Source organism: Centropristis striata, chromosome 23 (assembly GCF_030273125.1).
Source record: "Centropristis striata isolate RG_2023a ecotype Rhode Island chromosome 23, C.striata_1.0, whole genome shotgun sequence".
NCBI lineage: Eukaryota > Metazoa > Chordata > Actinopteri > Perciformes > Serranidae > Centropristis > Centropristis striata.
Window position 1 is genome coordinate 99,303 of NC_081539.1, and position 21,857 is coordinate 121,159.

The 21,857-nt window shown below is 45.5% G+C and overlaps 1 protein-coding gene across 1 annotated transcript; it reads left to right on the top strand.

The window, feature by feature from the left end:
• The first annotated feature begins 2,027 nt into the window (after positions 1-2,027).
• Positions 2,028-21,580, top strand: LOC131961640 (rho GTPase-activating protein 28-like). The gene is made up of 15 exons (XM_059326473.1): positions 2,028-2,141; positions 6,846-7,016; positions 12,283-12,500; positions 12,754-12,865; positions 12,982-13,283; positions 13,378-13,549; positions 13,795-13,886; positions 13,980-14,057; positions 14,227-14,380; positions 14,990-15,072; positions 17,303-17,518; positions 17,599-17,724; positions 19,071-19,198; positions 19,403-19,440; positions 19,533-21,580. Exons 2-15 carry the CDS (start codon positions 6,920-6,922, stop codon positions 19,613-19,615), a joined length of 1,899 nt encoding a protein of 632 aa, XP_059182456.1. The 5' UTR covers positions 2,028-2,141; positions 6,846-6,919; the 3' UTR covers positions 19,616-21,580.
• Positions 21,581-21,857: the final 277 nt, after the last annotated feature.

The following is a 21,857-nucleotide window of genomic DNA, read 5'->3' on the forward strand; positions in this document are numbered from 1 at the left end:
CACAACACGGAAATAACGACGCTGCAGCACTGCGCATGCTCCCAGGAGAGAGAGAGCGCGCGCGCACACACACACACACACAGATAATATCCCATATAAAAATATAAACGCAACATTTGTTTTTTGATGAGCTGAACTCAAAGATGTAATATAGATCTATAATCAGAATAATAACTATATATTTATAATATATAATAACTAGAATGACTAAATTCTCTCAAATATTGTTTATAAATCTGTCAGAAGCTGAGATAATAGTCTGAGACATATCTACATGCTGATTGGACAGCAGGATTATTATTATTATTATTATTATGTATAATGTCCCATATATAATGTACCTTATATAATGTCCAATTTATATTATGTACAATATATGTCTCATATACATAATGTTCAATATATATCATATCCCATATATAATGTCCCATATAAATAATGTCCCATATATATAATGTCGCATATGTCCAATATATATAATGTCCGATATATAGATAATGTCCAATCTAGATAATGTCCCATATATAATGTATCATATAGGCTATTATATAAAATATACAATGTCCCATATATAATGCCCCATATAAATAATGTCCCATATATATAATGTCCAATATACAATGTACCGTACATAATGTCCCATATATAATAATTATATACATAATTTCCAACATATATAATGTACCATAGTATATAATGTCCAATATATATAATGTGCCATAAAATATAATGTACCATATATAATATCTAATATGTATATATAATGTACCATATATAATGTCCCATATATATAGTGTACCATATATAATATAAAATATATATATCTATTGTACCATATATAATATAAAATATATATATATATCTATTGTACCATATATAATATAAAATATATATATATATATCTATTGTACCATATATAATATCCAATATATATATAATGTACCATATAATGATCCACATCTTTTTGTAATGTCCATAATTGACTATCTCAGTCTGTGTGCTAAGCTAGGCTAACAGTTTACTTCCAGTCTGTGTGCTAAGCTAGGCTAACAGTTTACTTCCCGTCTGTGTGCTAAGCTAGGCTAACAGTTTACTTCCAGTCTGTGTGCTAAGCTAGGCTAACAGTTTACTTCCAGTCTGTGTGCTAAGCTAGGCTAACAGTTTACTTCCAGTCTGTGTGCTAAGCTAGGCTAACAGGTTACTTCCAGTCTGTGTGCTAAGCTAGGCTAACAGTTTACTTCCAGTCTGTGTGCTAAGCTAGGCTAACAGTTTACTTCCAGTCTGTGTGCTAAGCTAGGCTAACAGTTTACTTCCAGTCTGTGTGCTAAGCTAGGCTAACAGTTTACTTCCAGTCTGTGTGCTAAGCTAGGCTAACAGTTTACTTCCAGTCTGTGTGCTAAGCTAGGCTAACAGTTTACTTCCAGTCTGTGTGCTAAGCTAGGCTAACAGTTTACTTCCAGTCTGTGTGCTAAGCTAGGCTAACAGTTTACTTCCAGTCTGTGTGCTAAGCTAGGCTAACAGTTTACTTCCAGTCTGTGTGCTAAGCTAGGCTAACAGTTTACTTCCAGTCTGTGTGATAAACAGCTGGAGGAGGAAACAGTTCAACTGCTGCCCCCACTCTCTCTCTCTCTCTCTCTCTCTCTCTCTCTCTATTCTCTCTGTATCTCTCTCTCTCTATTCTCTCTCTCTCTCTCTACCTCTCTCTCTCTACCTCTCTCTCTGTCTCTCTCTCTCTGTATCTCTCTCTCTCTCTCTTTGTCTCTCTCTCTCTCTCTGTATCTCTCTCTCTCTCTCTCTCTACCTCTCTCTGTATCTCTCTCTCTCTCTCTCTCTACCTCTCTCTCGCTCTCTCTCTCTGTATCTCTCTCTCTATTCTCTCTCTCTCTCTCTCTCTGTATCTCTCTCTCTCTCTCTCTCTCTCTCTCTCCCTCTCTCTCTCTCTCTCTCTCTGTATCTCTCTCTCTCTCTCTCTCTACCTCTCTCTCGCTCTCTCTCTCTGTATCTCTCTCTCTCTATTCTCTCTCTCTCTCTCTCTCTGTATCTCTCTCTCTCTCTCTCTCTCCCTCTCTCTCTCTCTCTCTCTCTCTCTCTCTCTCCCTCCTTCTCTCCACAGAGACGACCAGCAGCCGGACCGATCGGAGGTGAGTTTCTTTCTTTCTTCTGACCACAATAATATACTGATAATATACTGACAATGTACTGATAATATACTGATAATATACTGATAATATACTGATAATATACTGACAATGTACTGATAATATACTGATAATATACTGATAATATACTGATAATATGCTGACAATATACTGATAATATACTGATAATATACTGATAATATACTGATAATATACTGATAATATGCTGACAATATACAGATAATATGCTGATAATATACTGATAATATACTGATAATATACTGATAATATGCTGATAATATACTGATAATATACTGATAATATACTAATAATATGCTGATAATATACTGACAATATACTGATAATATACTGATAATATACTGATAATATACTGATAATATGCTGATAATATACTGATAATATACTGATAATATACTGATAATATACTGATAATATGCTGATAATATACTGATAATATACTGATAATATACTGATAATATACTGATAATATACTGATAATATACTGATAATATACTGACAATATACTGATAATATACTGATAATATACTGATAATATGCTGATAATATACTGACAATATACTGATAATATACTGATAATATACTGACAATATACTGACAATATACAGATAATATGCTGATAATATACTGATAATATACTGATAATATACTGATAATATGCTGACAATATACTGATAATATGCTGATAATATGCTGATAATATACCGACAATATACAGATAATATGCTGATAATATACTGATAATATACTGATAATATGCTGATAATATGCTGATAATATACTGATAATATACTGATAATATGCTGATAATATACTGATAATATACTGACAATATACTGACAATATACAGATGATATGCTGATAATATACTGATAATATACTGATAATATACTGATAATATGCTGACAATATACAGATAATATGCTGATAATATACTGATAATATACTGATAATATACTGATAATATACTGACAATATACAGATAATATGCTGATAATATACTGATAATATACTGATAATATACTGATAATATGCTGACAATATACAGATAATATGCTGATAATATACTGATAATATACTGATAATATACTGATAATATACTGACAATATACCGACAATATACAGATAATATGCTGATAATATGCTGATAATATACTGACAATATGCTGATAATATGCTGATAATATACTGATTATATACTGATAATATACTGATAATATACTGATAATATACTGACAATATACAGATAATATGCTGATAATATACTGATAATATGCTGATAATATGCTGATAATATACTGATAATATACTGACAATATACTGATAATATACTGATAATATACTGATAATATGCTGACAATATGCTGATAATATACTGATAATATACTGATAATATACTGAAAATATACTGATAATATGCTGATAATATACTGACAATATACTGATAATATACTGACAATATACTGATAATATACTGATAATATACTGATAAGATACTGATAATATACTGACAATATACTGATAATATACTGACAATATACTGATAATATACTGATAAGATACTGATAATATACTGATAATATGCTGATAATATGCTGATGATATGCTGATGATATGATTATTTACTGATAATATGCTGATAATATGCTGATGATTTGATTATTTACTGATAATATATTATACATATTGTCCACTGATTGGTTGTTGTCAGGTTTAGTTGCTCTCTGGTTGGTTGTTGGGTTTTAGGGTCCAGGAGGTTTCGGAGGTCCTTTTTATACGTTTTTTTATCAGTTTTAGTTTAGTTTTTATTAGTTGTAGTTTAGTTTTTATTAGTTGTAGTTTAGTTTTTATTAGTTTAGTTTAGTTTTTATTAGTTGTAGTTTAGTTTTTATTAGTTGTAGTTTAGTTTTTATTAGTTGTAGTTTAGTTTTTATTAGTTGTAGTTTAGTTTTTATTAGTTGTAGTTTAGTTTTTATTAGTTGTAGTTGTTTTGTAATGGGGTATTTGTTGGGTCCAGATTCAATAAGGTCACAATAAATGTTTCCTTCATTTCCTTTTGTCTGATCCATCTCAGCCCCAATAAGTTTATTAAGTCATAAAACCAGATAGATGAAATAGATTTCATATCAACCAAAAAGGTTTACGGATGAAAAAAGTTGACAAAGACAAAAACGAAGGACACAAAATGACCAAAAAAGAGGTTTCAGGGTCCAGGAGGTTTAAGGGTCCAGGAGGTTTTAGGGTCCAGGAGGTTTAAGGGTCCAGGAGGTTTAAGGGTCCAGGAGGTTTCAGGGTCCAGGAGGTTTAAGGGTCCAGGAGGTTTAAGGGTCCAGGAGGTTTCAGGGTCCAGGAGGTTTCAGGGTCCAGGAGGTTTAAGGGTCCAGGAGGTTTAAGGGTCCAGGAGGTTTCAGGGTCCAGGAGGTTTCAGGGTCCAGGAGGTTTCAGGGTCCAGGAGGTTTAAGGGTCCAGGAGGTTTTAGGGGTCCAGGAGGTTTAAGGGTCCAGGAGGTTTTAGGGTCCAGGAGGTTTCAAGGTCCAGGAGGTCTCAGGGTCCAGGAGGTCTCAGGGTCCAGGAGGTTTCAGGGTCCAGGAGGTCTCAGGGTCCAGGAGGTTTCAGGGTCCAGGAGGTCTCAGGGTCCAGGAGGTTTCAGGATCCAGGAGGTCTCAGGGTCCAGGAGGTCTCAGGGTCCAGGAGGTTTCAGGGTCCAGGAGGTCTCAGGGTCCAGGAGGTCTCAGGGTCCAGGAGGTTTAAGGGTCCAGGAGGTTTCAGGGTCCAGGAGGTTTAAGGGTCCAGGAGGTCTCAGGGTCCAGGAGGTTTAAGGGTCCAGGAGGTCTCAGGGTCCAGGAGGTCTCAGGGGTGCAGGAGGTCTCAGGGTCCAGGAGGTTTAAGGGTCCAGGAGGTTTCAGGGTCCAGGAGGTTTAAGGGTCCAGGAGGTCTCAGGGTCCAGGAGGTTTAAGGTCCAGGAGGTCTCAGGGTCCAGGAGGTTTAAGGGTCCAGGAGGTCTCAGGGTCCAGGAGGTCTCAGGGTCCAGGAGGTTTAAGGGTCCAGGAGGTCTCAGGGTCCAGGAGGTCTCAGGGTCTAGGAGGTCTCAGGGTCCAGGAGGTCTCAGGGTCCAGGAGGTCTCAGGGTACAGGAGGTCTCAGGGTCCAGTAGGTTTAAGGGTCCAGGAGGTTTCAGGTCCAGGAGGTTTAAGGGTCCAGGAGGTCTCAGGGTCCAGGAGGTTTAAGGGTCCAGGAGGTCTCAGGGTCCAGGAGGTTTAAGGGTCCAGGAGGTCTCAGGGTCCAGGAGGTCTCAGGGTCCAGGAGGTTTAAGGGTCCAGGAGGTCTCAGGGTCCTAGGAGGTCTCAGGGTCCAGGAGGTCTTAGGGTCCAGGAGGTCTCAGGGTCCAGGAGGTTTAAGGGTCCAGGAGGTCTCAGGGTCCAGGAGGTCTCAGGTCCAGGAGGTTTAAGGGTCCAGGAGGTCTCAGGGTCCAGGAGGTCTCAGGGTCCAGGAGGTCTCAGGGTCCAGGAGGTTTAAGGGTCCAGGAGGTCTCAGGGTCCAGGAGGTCTCAGGGTCCAGGAGGTTTAAGGGTCCAGGAGGTCTCAGGGTCCAGGAGGTTTAAGGGTCCCAGGAGGTCTCAGGGTCCAGGAGGTCTCAGGGTCCAGGAGGTTTAAGGGTCCAGGAGGTCTCAGGGTCCAGGAGGTCTCAGGGTCCAGGAGGTTTAAGGGTCCAGGAGGTTTTTTACCAGCTCAGGTTTCCTCTGACATCGTCCATTTCCTCCTAATGGAGCAGAAGCAGCTAACGTTAGCCTGCGCACCCACTCTGTCGTCCCCCTGAGGAACCAAAACCATTAACAAGGTTCCCCCAGCACACACACACACACACACACACACACACACACACACACACACACACTCACACACACACACACACACACACACACACACAGATCGATAGAGTGGAGTTGGACTTCCTTTCACACACGTTATCAATATTTAATCTGAGCTCAGCTTCCACCAACATCACAACACCGTCCAAACGTTAATATTTCCAGTCAGATTCATCAGATTAATAAATGTGATTGATTATGATTAATCACATTTTTTGATATTCTCATTTCTCTGTGTGTTGCTGTAGTAACAGACAGAGAAATGACAGAAGGCAGATAGAAACATTCAACATTTGTTTTATCTGATTCGGGACAAAAACATAATTTTGGATTCAGATTGAAAAATGAAATGAAATCAAACTAAAACACCATGAATCAAACCAGAGACAACCGAAGTTATTATAGTGAACGGAAAATAACGAAATAACAAAAACTAGAGTTGAAAAAACATTTTCGTTAACTGAAATAAAATAAAAAACGTGAGTTTTAAAAAAAAACATAACTAACTGAAACTGTATTTCGTGGTTACAAAACTAACTAGAATTATAGTGAAAATGTCCCTGCAATTTTGTGTCTTTTCTGGTCATTTTGTGTCTTTTTTTTATCATTTTGTAACATTTTGTCTTTTTTTGGTAATTTTGTCTTTTTTTTGGATCATTTTGTGTCTTTTTTTTTAAATCATTTTCTGTCTTTTCTGGTCATTTTGTGTCTTTTTTTTTTTGGATCATTTTGTGAATCCAGAACCAGCCGGTCAATAAACTGTTATCTGACGCTCTGATTGGCTGATCATTGTCTCTGCAGGATGATGTCATCAGCCAGCAGCCCCTTGGCCCCCGCCTCCTCCCCCTCAGACCTCTGCAGCCCGCCGTGTCATCATGGACACCTACTGGAGAGAAGTGAGGAGCATCGAGGAGGAGCAGGAGGAGGAGCAGGAGGAGGAGGAGCAGGAGGAGGAGAGGAAGAGTATGGACGGTACGTTAGAGGTTGTATCCCAAAGTGGACAGAGTTGTTCTGATTCTGGTACCAGTACCGGCACCGATCCGAAACCACGTCATTTATTAGATGAGTAATCTATTCACTGGGTCGCTCCGTGAGGCTTCATGTTGGATAAAGAGTTTAACCAGAACCAGAACCACAACAAGAACCACAGTCCTGCAGCTGGACCATGATGTTTTATAACATTCTGGTGTCAGATCAGTACTCGGTATCAGCCCAAACCCACAGAAACAAGAATCAGGATCAGAATCAGGAGGGACACATGGTATCCAATCAAATCCACTTTATTTATTTAGCACGTTTATAACAAACAGGGTTCTCAAAGTGCTGCGCAGAACCACAATAAATAAACAACACAATAAAAGCACAACATCAAATAAATACATTTAAAAAAGATAAGTAGACAATAAAACACTAAAATACAATATGATAAAATAGAATAAAATAAAAATGAATAAAATGCACTGCCCGCACAAAATAAAATCATAAAATCATAAAATCATAAAATCAACACGCCAACGAGAAGAGGTGGAACATCTCTAACAGTCCAGGAAGGATCCTACGTCATGGACACCTGGAGGACTGTCCCCAAGTCCAGGATCCTCCAGAGACCAGGATCCTCCAGAGAACAGAGTCCTCCAGGGACCAGGATCCTCCAGAGGACAGAGTCCTCCAGAGACCAGGATCCTCCAGAGACCAGATTCCTCCAGAGACCAGAGTCCTCCAGAGACCAGGATCCTCCAGAGACCAGATTCCTCCAGAGGACAGAGTCCTCCAGAGACCAGGATCCTCCAGAGACCAGGATCCTCCAGAGAACAGAGTCCTCCAGGGACCAGGATCCTCCAGAGACCAGAGTCCTCCAGAGACCAGGATCCTCCAGAGACCAGATTCCTCCAGAGGACAGAGTCCTCCAGAGACCAGGATCCTCCAGAGACCAGGATCCTCCAGAGAACAGAGTCCTCCAGGGACCAGGATCCTCCAGAGGACAGAGTCCTTCAGAGTCCAGGATCCTGCAGGGTTTCCTCCAGAGCTTTATAAGCCGCCACTTGTTTATTTTAAATCTTTTTTTTATGCACCAAAACAGAACCAAAGACGGTTTATCAACACGTTTATCTGTAAAACGGTTGAAAGCACAACAGTGACAACTAATGGTCTATACGTGAACAAACAGGAGGTGAGAGGTCAAAACCAGCGCCTGTCTCCACCAAGGTTGTAGTAGTTTTATTCTCTGAAGGTGTCTCTGTCTCTGTCCATGTCTCTGACCGTGTCTCTGACCGTGTCTCTGTCTCTGTCCATGTCTCTGACCGTGTCTCTGACCGTGTCTCTGACTCTGACCGTGTCCGTGTCTCTGACCGTGTCTCTGTCTCTGACCGTGTCTCTGACCGTGTCCGTGTCTCTGACCGTGTCTCTGTCTCTGTCCATGTCTCTGACCGTGTCTCTGACCGTGTCTCTGACCGTGTCTCTGTCTCTGTCCATGTCTCTGACCGTGTCTCTGACCGTGTCTCTGTCTCTGTCCATGTCTCTGACCGTGTCCGTGTCTCTGACCGTGTCTCTGTCTCTGACCGTGTCTCTGACCGTGTCTCTGACCGTGTCTCTGACCGTGTCCATGTCTCTGACCGTGTCTCTGTCTCTGACCGTGTCCATGTCTCTGACCGTGTCCATGTCTCTGACCGTGTCTCTGTCTCTGACCGTGTCCATGTCTCTGACCGTGTCCATGTCTCTGACCGTGTCTCTGTCTCTGTCCATGTCTCTGACCGTGTCTCTGACCGTGTCTCTGACCGTGTCTCTGTCTCTGACCGTGTCTCTGACCGTGTCTCTGACCGTGTCTCTGACCGTGTCCATGTCTCTGACCGTGTCTCTGTCTCTGTCCATGTCTCTGACCGTGTCCGTGTCTCTGACCGTGTCTCTGTCTCTGACCGTGTCTCTGACCGTGTCTCTGACCGTGTCCATGTCTCTGACCGTGTCTCTGTCTCTGACCGTGTCCATGTCTCTGACCGTGTCCATGTCTCTGACCGTGTCTCTGTCTCTGACCGTGTCCATGTCTCTGACCGTGTCCATGTCTCTGACCGTGTCTCTGTCTCTGTCCATGTCTCTGACCGTGTCTCTGACCGTGTCTCTGACCGTGTCTCTGTCTCTGACCGTGTCTCTGACCGTGTCTCTGACCGTGTCCATGTCTCTGACCGTGTCCATGTCTCTGACCGTGTCTCTGTCTCTGACCGTGTCCGTGTCTCTGACCGTGTCTCTGACCGTGTCTCTGACCGTGTCCATGTCTCTGACCGTGTCCGTGTCTCTGACCGTGTCTCTGACCGTGTCTCTGACCGTGTCCGTGTCTCTGACCGTGTCCATGTCTCTGACCGTGTCCATGTCTCTGACCGTGTCTGTGTCTCTGACCGTGTCCGTGTCTCTGACCGTGTCCATGTCTCTGACCGTGTCTGTGTCTCTGACCGTGTCCATGTCTCTGACCGTGTCTCTGTCTCTGACCGTGTCCATGTCTCTGACCGTGTCTCTGTCTCTGACCGTGTCCATGTCTCTGACCGTGTCCATGTCTCTGACCGTGTCTCTGACCGTGTCTCTGACCGTGTCTCTGTCTCTGACCGTGTCCATGTCTCTGACCGTGTCTCTGTCTCTGACCGTGTCCATGTCTCTGACCGTGTCCATGTCTCTGACCATGTCTCTGTCTCTGACCGTGTCCGTGTCTCTGACCGTGTCCATGTCTCTGACCGTGTCCATGTCTCTGACCGTGTCTCTGTCTCTGACCGTGTCCGTGTCTCTGACCGTGTCCATGTCTCTGACCGTGTCCATGTCTCTGACCGTGTCTCTGTCTCTGACCGTGTCTCTGACCGTGTCTCTGACCGTGTCTCTGTCTCTGACCGTGTCTCTGACCATGTCTCTGACCGTGTCCATGTCTCTGACCGTGTCCATGTCTCTGACCGTGTCTCTGACCGTGTCTCTGACCGTGTCCATGTCTCTGACCGTGTCTCTGACCGTGTCTCTGACCGTGTCCATGTCTCTGACCGTGTCTCTGACCGTGTCCGTGTCTCTGACCGTGTCCATGTCTCTGTCCGTGTCTCTGACCGTGTCCGTGTCTCTGACCGTGTCCATGTCTCTGTCCGTGTCTCTGACCGTGTCCATGTCTCTGACCGTGTCCATGTCTCTGTCCGTGTCTCTGACCGTGTCCGTGTCTCTGTCTCTGACCGTGTCCATGTCTCTGACCGTGTCCATGTCTCTGACCGTGTCTCTGTCTCTGACCGTGTCCATGTCTCTGACCGTGTCTCTGACCGTGTCTCTGTCTCTGACCGTGTCCATGTCTCTGACCGTGTCTCTGACCGTGTCTCTGTCTCTGACCGTGTCCATGTCTCTGACCGTGTCCATGTCTCTGACCGTGTCTCTGACCGTGTCCATGTCTCTGACCGTGTCTCTGACCGTGTCTCTGTCTCTGACCGTGTCTCTGACCGTGTCCATGTCTCTGACCGTGTCCATGTCTCTGTCCGTGTCTCTGACCGTGTCCATGTCTCTGTCCGTGTCTCTGACCGTGTCCATGTCTCTGTCCGTGTCTCTGACCGTGTCTCTGTCTCTGACCGTGTCCATGTCTCTGACCGTGTCCATGTCTCTGACCGTGTCTCTGTCTCTGACCGTGTCCATGTCTCTGACCGTGTCTCTGTCTCTGACCGTGTCCATGTCTCTGACCGTGTCTCTGACCGTGTCTCTGTCTCTGACCGTGTCCATGTCTCTGACCGTGTCTCTGTCTCTGACCGTGTCCATGTCTCTGACCGTGTCTCTGACCGTGTCTCTGTCTCTGACCGTGTCCATGTCTCTGACCGTGTCTCTGTCTCTGACCGTGTCTCTGACCGTGTCCATGTCTCTGACCGTGTCTCTGACCGTGTCTCTGTCTCTGTCCATGTCTCTGACCGTGTCCATGTCTCTGACCGTGTCCGTGTCTCTGACCGTGTCTCTGTCTCTGACCGTGTCCGTGTCTCTGACCGTGTCCATGTCTCTGACCGTGTCCGTGTCTCTGACCGTGTCCATGTCTCTGACCGTGTCTCTGACCGTGTCCGTGTCTCTGACCGTGTCTCTAACCGTGTCCATGTCTCTGACCGTGTCTCTGACCGTGTCTCTGACCGTGTCTCTGACCGTGTCCGTGTCTCTGACCGTGTCTCTAAACGTGTCCATGTCTCTGACCGTGTCTCTGACCGTGTCCATGTCTCTGACCGTGTCTCTAACCGTGTCCATGTCTCTGACCGTGTCTCTGACCGTGTCTCTGACCGTGTCCGTGTCTCTGACCGTGTCTCTAAACGTGTCCATGTCTCTGACCGTGTCTCTGACCGTGTCCATGTCTCTGACCGTGTCCATGTCTCTAACCGTGTCCATGTCTCTGACCGTGTCCATGTCTCTGTCCGTGTCTCTGACCGTGTCTCTGACCGTGTCTCTAACCGTGTCCATGTCTCTGACCGTGTCTCTGACCGTGTCCGTGTCTCTGTCCGTGTCTCTGACCGTGTCTCTGACCGTGTCTCTGACCGTGTCTCTGACCGTGTCCGTGTCTCTGACCGTGTCCATGTCTCTGACCGTGTCCATGTCTCTGACCGTGTCCATGTCTCTGTCCGTGTCTCTGACCGTGTCTCTGACCGTGTCTCTAACCGTGTCCATGTCTCTGACCGTGTCCGTGTCTCTGACCGTGTCCGTGTCTCTGACCGTGTCTCTGACCGTGTCTCTGACCGTGTCTCTGACCGTGTCCGTGTCTCTGACCGTGTCCATGTCTCTGACCGTGTCTCTGACGGTGTCCATGTCTCTGACCGTGTCTCTGACCGTGTCCATGTCTCTGACCGTGTCCGTGTCTCTGACCGTGTCCATGTCTCTGACCGTGTCTCTGACCGTGTCTCTGACCGTGTCCATGTCTCTGACCGTGTCCATGTCTCTGACCGTGTCTCTGACCGTGTCTCTGACCGTGTCTCTGACCGTGTCCATGTCTCTGACCGTGTCTCTGACCGTGTCTCTGACCGTGTCTCTGACCGTGTCTCTGTCTCTGACCGTGTCTCTGACCGTGTCTCTGACCGTGTCCATGTCTCTGACCGTGTCCGTGTCTCTGACCGTGTCTCTGACCGTGTCTCTGACCGTGTCCATGTCTCTGTCCATGTCTCTGACCGTGTCTCTGACCGTGTCTCTGACCGTGTCTCTGACCGTGTCCATGTCTCTGTCCATGTCTCTGACCGTGTCTCTGACCGTGTCTCTGACCGTGTCCCTAAAGAGGTGGAGCTGGAGGAGGCGTGGCTGACGGAGGCGGGGCTCTCCTCCCTGGTGAGCGTCTCGTGTACGGAGGAGGCGCCGGCGGCGGCCGAGGCGCTGCTGTCCACGCTGACACGCCAGCAGGCCGCCACGGTGAGGACGAGGCTGGACAACTACAACCAGACGCTGAAGACCCGTAACAGGCAGCCAATCAGAGACGTCCGGGACGTCTTCACCGAGGTGACTTCCTGTCTATAAATAACATTAAATGTTACAAACATACTGTTATAAACATACCTATAACGTGTTATAAACACATGCTATAAACACATTATAACTGATTATAACACATGTTATAATGATATATAATATAATTTATATATTGTGTGTCTGGACAAACAGAAGTAAATTCTGTGAAGCAGACTGATGACTCAGCGTTTCTCTCTCACACACACACACACACACACACACACACACACACACACTGTTGCAGACTGACGATGACTCAGCAGAACGAGGCCCCGCCCCCCCCTCTCACCGCCACGAGTCACCGCCGAGTCGTTACCACACCACCACCAAGACCATCCGCCGCCACACACACACAGGTACCTGTCTGTCTCTACCTGTCTGTCTGCCTGTCTCTCACCTGTCTGTCTGCCTGTCTGTCTCTACCTGTCTGTCTGCCTGTCTCTCACCTATCTGTCTGTCTGTCTGTTCACAGTTCGACAGACTCTTACAACGTTTGTTTTCGATGATCAACTACCTGAACACACACACACACACACACACCCCCCCACACACACACCCTCCCCCACACACACACACTCCCCCACACACACACCCTCCCCCACACACACACACTCCCCCACACACACACACTCCCCCTCCCCTCCTGTCAGCTGGAGGCGAGCTGATTGGCTGCTGCGGGACTCTCCGTACTCAGAGGGCGTGGCTGAGCACAAAGGGGGCGGGGCTTGTTGGGACTGTGTCCATTTCCATGGCGATGAGAGCGGCGACCTGCCGGTGAGTCTGACCTCTGACCTCTGTCTGTGTTTACACGTTAAAACATGTCTAATAAAGTAAAAACGTTTGTGTGTGTGTGTGTGTGTGTGTGCAGCTGGTACCTGTCTCACCCTCTCAGGGTCTCACCTGTGCAGACGACCTGTCGTCCTGCGACCTGAGACGCCTCGGCTTCATCTCTCACATCGAGCTCTCCACCTTCCTGCTCGCTATGGGCGTCACGACGACCAAACGGAGCCGGCCGCCACGCCGCCGCCGCCGTCGCCACGGTGACCGCACACACACACACACACACAGCAACAGGCTGTTGTCACGGTGACAGCAGGTGTTTATAGGAAAAGTTCAGTTTTCAGTTCAGTGTGCCTGTCTCACTCTCTGTCTGCCTGTCTGTCTCTGAGCCTGTCTCACTCTCAGTCTGCCTGTCTGTCTCTGAGCCTGTCTGTCTCTGAGCCTGTCTGTCTCTGAGCCTGTCTCACTCTGAGCCTGTCTCACTCTGAGCCTGTCTGTCTCCCAGACGGAGGTGTGTTTGCGGTTCCTCTGACTTCGCTGTTGGAGAACGACAGGAAGACGTTTACTGGAGTCAAAGTTCCTGTCGTCTTCCAGAAGGTGAAGAACCTGTCTGTCTGTCTGTCTGTCTGTCTGTCTGTCTGTCTGGTTAGAACCAGGGTCCCCATAATGTGTGTGTTTGTGTGTGTGTAGTTGTTGTGTATCTTGGAGCAGTCCGGTCTGCAGACTGAAGGGATCCTCAGAGTACCAGGATCAGCTGCTAGATTGAAGGTACCACACACACACACACACACACACACACACACACACACACACACTACACACACACACACACACACACACACACACTACACACACACACACACTATACACACGTCAAATAAAACACATTTTCAGGATGACTGTCTGTCTGTCTGTCTGTCTGTCTGTCTGTCTCCAGTACCTGCGCAGAGAGATAGACAGGTGTGGTGGAGGGTTCGACTGGTCGTCAGTGAGACAGGTGGAGGCTGCAGGTCTGCTGAAGCTGTTCATCAGAGAGCTGCCCACCCCCCTACTGACACACACACACCTGTCCAGCTACCGCGCCCTGCTGGGTACACACACACACACACACACACACACACACACACACCTGGTTCCTGTCTCACCTGCTCTCTGTCTCACCTGGTTCCTGTCTCACCTGGTCTCTGTCTCACCTGGTTCCTGTCTCACCTGGTTCCTGTCTCACCTGTTCTCTGTCTCACCTGGTTCCTGTCTCACCTGGTCTCTGTCTCACCTGTTCTCTGTCTCACCTGGTTCCTGTCTCACCTGGTCTCTGTCTCACCTGGTTCCTGTCTCACCTGTTCTCTGTCTCACCTGGTTCCTGTCTCACCTGTTCTCTGTCTCACCTGGTTCCTGTCTCACCTGTTCTCTGTCTCACCTGGTTCCTGTCTCACCTGGTCTCTGTCTCACCTGGTTCCTGTCTCACCTGTTCTCTGTCTCACCTGGTTCCTGTCTCACCTGTTCTCTGTCTCACCTGTTCTCTGTCTCACCTGGTTCCTGTCTCACCTGGTCTCTGTCTCACCTGGTTCCTGTCTCACCTGTTCTCTGTCTCACCTGGTCTCTGTCTCACCTGTTCTCTGTCTCACCTGGTTCCTGTCTCACCTGTTCTCTGTCTCACCTGGTTCCTGTCTCACCTGGTCTCTGTCTCACCTGGTCTACAGGTGTGTCCTCTGAGCTCCACCAGGTCCAGGCTCTCCAGCTGCTGACGCTGCTGCTGCCTGAAGCCCACAGAGACACTCTGAGAGTAAATCAATTAACTAATTAATCGATCAACCAATTAACCAGTCAACCAGTTAACTAATCAACCAGTCAACCAGTTAACCAATCAACCAGTTAACCAATCAACCAGTTAACCAGTTAACCAGTCAACCAATCAACCAGTCAACCAATCAACCAGTTAACCAATTAACCAGTTAACCAGTTAACCAATCAACCAGTTAACCAGTCAACCAGTCAACCAATCAACCAATCAACCAGTTAACCAATTAACCAGTTAACCAGTTAACCAATCAACCAGTTAACCAGTCAACCAATCAACCAATCAACCAATCAACCAGTTAACCAATTAACCAGTTAACCAGTTAACCAGTCAACCAATCAACCAGTTAACAATTAACCAGTTAACCAATTAACCAGTTAACCAATTAACCAGTTAACCAATCAACCAGTTAACCAGTTAACCAATCAACTAGTTAACCAGTTAACCAGTTAACAAGTCAACCGATCAACCAATTAACCAATTAACCAATTAACCAATTAACCAATCAACCAGTTAACCAGCCAACCAGTCAACCAATCAACCAGTTAACCAATCAACCAGTTAACCAGTCAACCAATCAACCAGTTAACCAATCAACCAGTCAACCAGTCAACCAATCAACCAGTCAACCAATCAACCAGTTTACCAATCAACCAGTTTACCAATCAACCAGTTAACCAGTAAACCAGTTAACCGGTTAGCCAGTCAACCAGTTAACCAGTTAACAAGTTAAACAGTCAACCAGTTAACCAATCAACCAGTTAACCAGTAAACCGGTTAACCAGTCAACCAATCAACCGGTTAACCAATCAACCAGTTAACCAGTTAACCAATCAACCAGTCAACCAATCAACCAGTTTACCAATCAACCAGTTAACCAGTAAACCAGTTAACCGGTTAGCCAGTCAACCAGTCAACCAGTTAACAAGTTAAACAGTCAACCAGTTAACCAGTCAACCAATCAACCAGTCAACCAATCAACCAGTTTACCAATCAACCAGTTAACCAGTAAACCAGTTAACCGGTTAGCCAGTCAACCAGTTAACCAGTTAACAAGTTAAACAGTCAACCAGTTAACCAATCAACCAGTTAACCAGTTAACCAGTAAACCGGTTAACCAGTCAACCAATCAACCGGTTAACCAATCAACCAGTTAACCAGTTAACCAATTAACCAGTTAACCAGTCAACCAGTTAACAAGTTAAACAGTCAACCAGTTAACCAGTCAACCAGTCAACCAGTCAACCAGTTAACAAGTTAAACAGTCAACCAGTTAACCAATCAACCAGTTAACCAGTAAACCGGTTAACCAGTCAACCAATCAACCGGTTAACCAGTCAACCAGTTAACAAGTTAAACAGTCAACCAGTTAACCAATCAACCAGTTAACCAATTAACCGGTTAACCAGTTAACCAGTCAACCAGTTAACAAGTTAAACAGTCAACCAGTTAACCAATCAACCAGTTAACCAGTTAACCAATTAACCGGTTAACCAGTCAACCAGTTAACAAGTTAAACAGTCAACCAGTTAACCAATCAACCAGTTAACCGGTTAACCAGTTAACCAGTCAACCAATCAACCAGTCAACCAATCAACCAGTTTACCAATCAACCAGTTAACCAGTAAACCAGTTAACCGGTTAGCCAGTCAACCAGTTAACCAGTTAACAAGTTACACAGTCAACCAGTTAACCAATCAACCAGTTAACCAGTTAACCAGTAAACCGGTTAACCAGTCAACCAATCAACCGGTTAACCAATCAACCAGTTAACCAGTTAACCAATTAACCAGTTAACCAGTCAACCAGTTAACAAGTTAAACAGTCAACCAGTTAACCAGTCAACCAGTCAACCAGTTAACAAGTTAAACAGTCAACCAGTTAACCAATCAACCAGTTAACCAGTAAACCGGTTAACCAGTCAACCAATCAACCGGTTAACCAGTCAACCAGTTAACAAGTTAAACAGTCAACCAGTTAACCAATCAACCAGTTAAGCAATTAACCGGTTAACCAGTCAACCAGTTAACCAGTCAACCAGTTAACAAGTTAAACAGTCAACCAGTTAACCAATCAACCAGTTAACCAGTTAACCAATTAACCGGTTAACCAGTCAACCAGTTAACAAGTTAAACAGTCAACCAGTTAACCAATCAACCAGTTAACCAGTTAACCAGCCCCCCATCCAGCCGGTCTAACCTGACGTGTCCTCTAGGCCCTGCTGGTCTTCCTGCGGCAGGTGGTCTCTCATCAGGACCAGAACCGCATGTCCGTGTGGAACGTCTCCATGGTGATGGCGCCCAACCTGTTCACCTGCCCTCACCACGGCAACAAGCTCTCCGTCGCCAAGCAACAGGAGGAGATGGAGGAGGCGGTGGGCGGAGCCCGCCTGGTCCAGCTGATGATCACCCACCAGGACCTGCTGTGGACCGTGAGTCAGGGACACCTGCACCGCCTCGTGACATCACCGCCTCAGGTGTCTGTGACATCACTTCCTGTGGTCTCTCACAGGTCCCCAACTTCCTGCTGTCCCAGGTGAGACGGATGAACCAGGCGTCCAATCAGAAACAGTTTGACCTCACCAGGGCCACGAGACGCCTTCTGAAGAGGAGGACCGACAAGAAGGACCAGAACCAGGTGAGACAGAGTCCAGGTGAGACAGGAACCAGGTGAGGCAGACTCCAGGTGAGACAGGGACCAGGTGAGACAGAGTCCAGGTGAGACAGGAACCAGGTGAGACAGAGTCCAGGTGAGACAGAGACCAGGTGAGATAAAGTCCAGGTGAGACAGGAACCAGGTGAGACAGAGTCCAGGTGAGACAGAGACCAGGTGAGACAGAGTCCAGGTGAGACAGAGACCAGGTGAGATAAAGTCCAGGTGAGACAGGAACCAGGTGAGACAGAGTCCAGGTGAGACAGTAACCAGGTGAGACAGGGACCAGGTGAGACAGGAACCAGGTGAGACAGAGTCCAGGTGAGACAGAGACCAGGTGAGACAGAGTCCAGGTGAGACAGAGACCAGGTGAGATAAAGTCCAGGTGAGACAGGAACCAGGTGAGACAGAGTCCAGGTGAGACAGTAACCAGGTGAGACAGGGACCAGGTGAGACAGGAACCAGGTGAGACAGAGTCCAGGTGAGACAGAGACCAGGTGAGACAGAGTCCAGGTGAGACAGAGACCAGGTGAGATAAAGTCCAGGTGAGACAGGAACCAGGTGAGACAGAGTCCAGGTGAGACAGTAACCAGGTGAGACAGGGACCAGGTGAGACAGACAGACAGACAGACAGACAGAGACAGAGAGACAGACAGACAGAGACACAGAGACAGACAGACAGACAGAGACACAGAGACAGAGAGACAGACAGACAGACAGAGACACAGAGACAGAGACAGACAGACAGACAGACAGACAGACAGAGACACAGAGACAGACAGACAGAGACACAGAGATAGACAGACAGACAGACAGACAGAGAGACAAACTTTAACGAACTCCTCCAACAGATATAATCCGATCGACTTCAGACTTGTTCAGCACCATCATGAGGCGTTTGGGATCAAAAGTTATTGAAAGCTTGACTGACCGTCACAGTATGGGGGCGTGGCATGGCGGCAAAATATGGCGTTTTTTCATAAAACACGAGACTGTATAACGTGACCAGAAATGGTCCAATCTGCTTCAAACTTGTTATGCATGATGATGGTTCATCACTGAACAGTTCTACATAAAAATATTTCATAAATTCCCGCCCCGTTTGATTAGCCACGCCCCCTTTCATAGCTAATGAACCGTTTGTCGTAGAGACTTGTATAAGGTGTCGGTGAACTCAGGACAGACTTCCTGTTTAATAAGCCACGAGAATCACAGTCCGGAGGAAGCACACGATCAAAATGTGTAGTCTAAACTGATTCACTGTTTCTTCACAACACGTCATTGTGTGTGTGTGTGTGTGTCTGTGTCTGTGTGTCTGTGTGTGTGTGTAGATCACGGAGCTGTGTGATGGTCTCATCAGGGTTCACGCCCCCCTGCACACCAAGGTCTCCATGGCGATACAGCTTGACGGACAGATGAGAGCCAGAGATGTGATGACACGCTTCGAGTGTGACAACAGGTAACACACACACACACAGATACACACACACACACACACACACACACACACAGACACACACAGACACACAGACACACACAGACACACACACACACACAGACACACACACACAGACAGACACACAGACACACACACACACACACACACACAGACACACACACACACACTCTCAGTCCTGACGGTGTGTGTGTGTGTGTGTTTCAGCTCTGTTCAACGTCTGTATGAAGTCGGAGGAAACATCTGTGAGTCTGAAACAACAAATAAACAATAAATATAAATAAAGACCACAACAAACTAACACCTGTCTGTCTCTCTGTGCCTGTCTGTCTCTCAGGTGAGCGGCGTCTCCATCCAGACTGCGTCTTATTAGACGTTTACAGAGTGAACCCTCACTGTGATTGGCTGATCAAACCCTGACAGCCTGACCTGTCTCACCTCCCGCTCCAACAGACAGACAGTCTCTAACCTGTCTCACTCTCTACTTTCTTCACCTCGTCAGCCATCTTTTGTTTTTGTTTATGTTGTTGTCTCTTTTCATAAAACATAACTCTCCTTCTATTTGATTCTTACTGACTGAGAGGCGGAGCTTCAACCATGATGACATCATGATGACTGACACCAAAACGTCACGAGGAAACCGACCAACTAGGGCTTGAAGCTGTCGACGGGATGAGGAGCAGCGAGCAGCACAGAAACCCTTTAAAACTCCATGATGTGGAGTAGAGGCCCCGCCCGTTACCAGGCGCAGGTAGACCCGTTAGCAGGTAGACCCGTTAGCATCTAGACCCGTTAGCAGGTAGACCCGTTAGCAGGTAGACCCGTTAGCATGTAGACCCGTTAGCAGGTAGACCCGTTAGCATGTAGACCCGTTAGCAGGTAGACCCGTTAGCATGTAGACCCGTTAGCAGGTAGACCCGTTAGCATGTAGACCCGTTAGCAGGTAGACCCGTTAGCAGGTAGACCCGTTAGCATGTAGACCCGTTAGCATGTAGACCCGTTAGCAGGTAGACCCGTTAGCAGGTAGAATCACCGAGGAAGCCTCTGGTTTAACACAGGCTGACCTTCCCTCCAACCCCCATAACAAACTAACAGTTTGTCAGATTTACGAAGAGGGGCTGCAGCAGCCTGATCCGCCTCGAGCCCCAACAGGGCGAAGCTGCTCTGACAGCGCTGTCGCTCGCTGTGACCAGCTTGGTGGACTGAACGCCGCCAACTGAACCTGGTTGACATGTGAGGAAGGCAGCCTCTGGCAGGAAGGAGGGATTGGTAGGAGAGTAACCATCCGGATACCAACACTGCAAACAGCCACCTCACAAAAACAAGGAAAAAAGTACAAAAATGAGGTGTATTTTGCTTAAAAATATCAAAATTATCTGCTAATGGAACAAGAAAATTTGTCTTGTCAAGACTTTCCAAAACAAGTAAAATATCTAATCTCAATTAACCCAAAAATACCTTAGAATTAGTGTATTCTAACTGATAACAAGTGCTTGATTCTTGATTCTAATTAAATACACGTGACCTATTTTCTCAATATGTGTAAAAATATTGTTGAATTAATAATCAGTAAATGCTAGAGCCATCATCTGGACATAATGATATGATAGGCATTATATTTATAGAAACCAGGAAAGTCACACTAAAAACTAGTCAACCTTTCTTCACACAGATACAAAGATTTTTATCTGGCTGCTTGTTTTATGTGAAGAGGTCAAATTATGTCAAAGTTAAGATTTCTTAGTTATGCTTGAAATAAGAAATTATTACTTTGAAATAGCAGTCTTATGAATGAATGAATGCTTTATTTCGGTTACAAAAAAAAACAAAAAAGAAAGACAACAAAATAAAATCATGTTTTTACAAAAGAATCCATCAGACAGCAACTGAAAAAGGAAAAGGCTGAAGCCACTAAAGGCTGATTTCTGCCTCCTGAACCATCTACATGTATACATTATATACATTATATACATTATATACACGACATTAACTGAATAATTCACATTGTTACAAAACACATGATACCTTAAACTGAAAAATCAAGTTCAATCAGATTTCATTGTAACCCTTGATAATTTTAGACTTTAAAGTCTTCTTGAAAACTAACATAGTTACACATCTTTATTTCATCATTTAGTCCATAATTCCATAATTTTACACCCAAAACTGACACACATCTGTACTTGAGATTAGTTCTGACTTTCTGAGTTTCAAACATTAATAACCCCTTTGAGTTATAAATCCATAAAGCCTTAATTTAAACATGTTTTGAATACAAACAGGAATTGACATGTTTACCACTCGAAACATAATTTCTAATGTTTTTGAATAAAGTCAATGTGAAATTTTAATGTGTGTGATCTTATAAAAAGCTGATTTGTAGAATGACGGTATCCAACTTCGTTTATTACCCTGATAGCTAAGCTAAACTTTCTGCAGTTTAATTATTGGATCTAGGTTTGTTTTATATGCATTTCAACACAGTATGTAACAGAATATAAGGCAACACAAGGGAAAAGTTCAACAAATGAAGGTTCTTATTCAGTAGATCTCTTGTTTTGTAAAGGATAGAAATAGACTTGGATCATTTCTGTTTTATATATTTTAGGTGAGGCTTCCAACACATTTTATCATCTATTATTACTCCCAAAAACATTGTTTC

What these genes read in the sequence shown, in the direction of transcription:
- LOC131961640 (XM_059326473.1), top strand. Translation starts at nt 6,920, where the DNA reads ATGGACACCTACTGGAGAGAAGTGAGGAGCATCGAGGAGGAGCAGGAG. An exon ending in CCGCCGCCGCCGTCGCCACG is followed by an intron (nt 13,550 to 13,794) that starts GTGACCGCACAC and finishes TCTGTCTCCCAG; the next exon opens with ACGGAGGTGTGTTTGCGGTT. An exon ending in GATCAGCTGCTAGATTGAAG is followed by an intron (nt 14,058 to 14,226) that starts GTACCACACACA and finishes GTCTGTCTCCAG; the next exon opens with TACCTGCGCAGAGAGATAGA.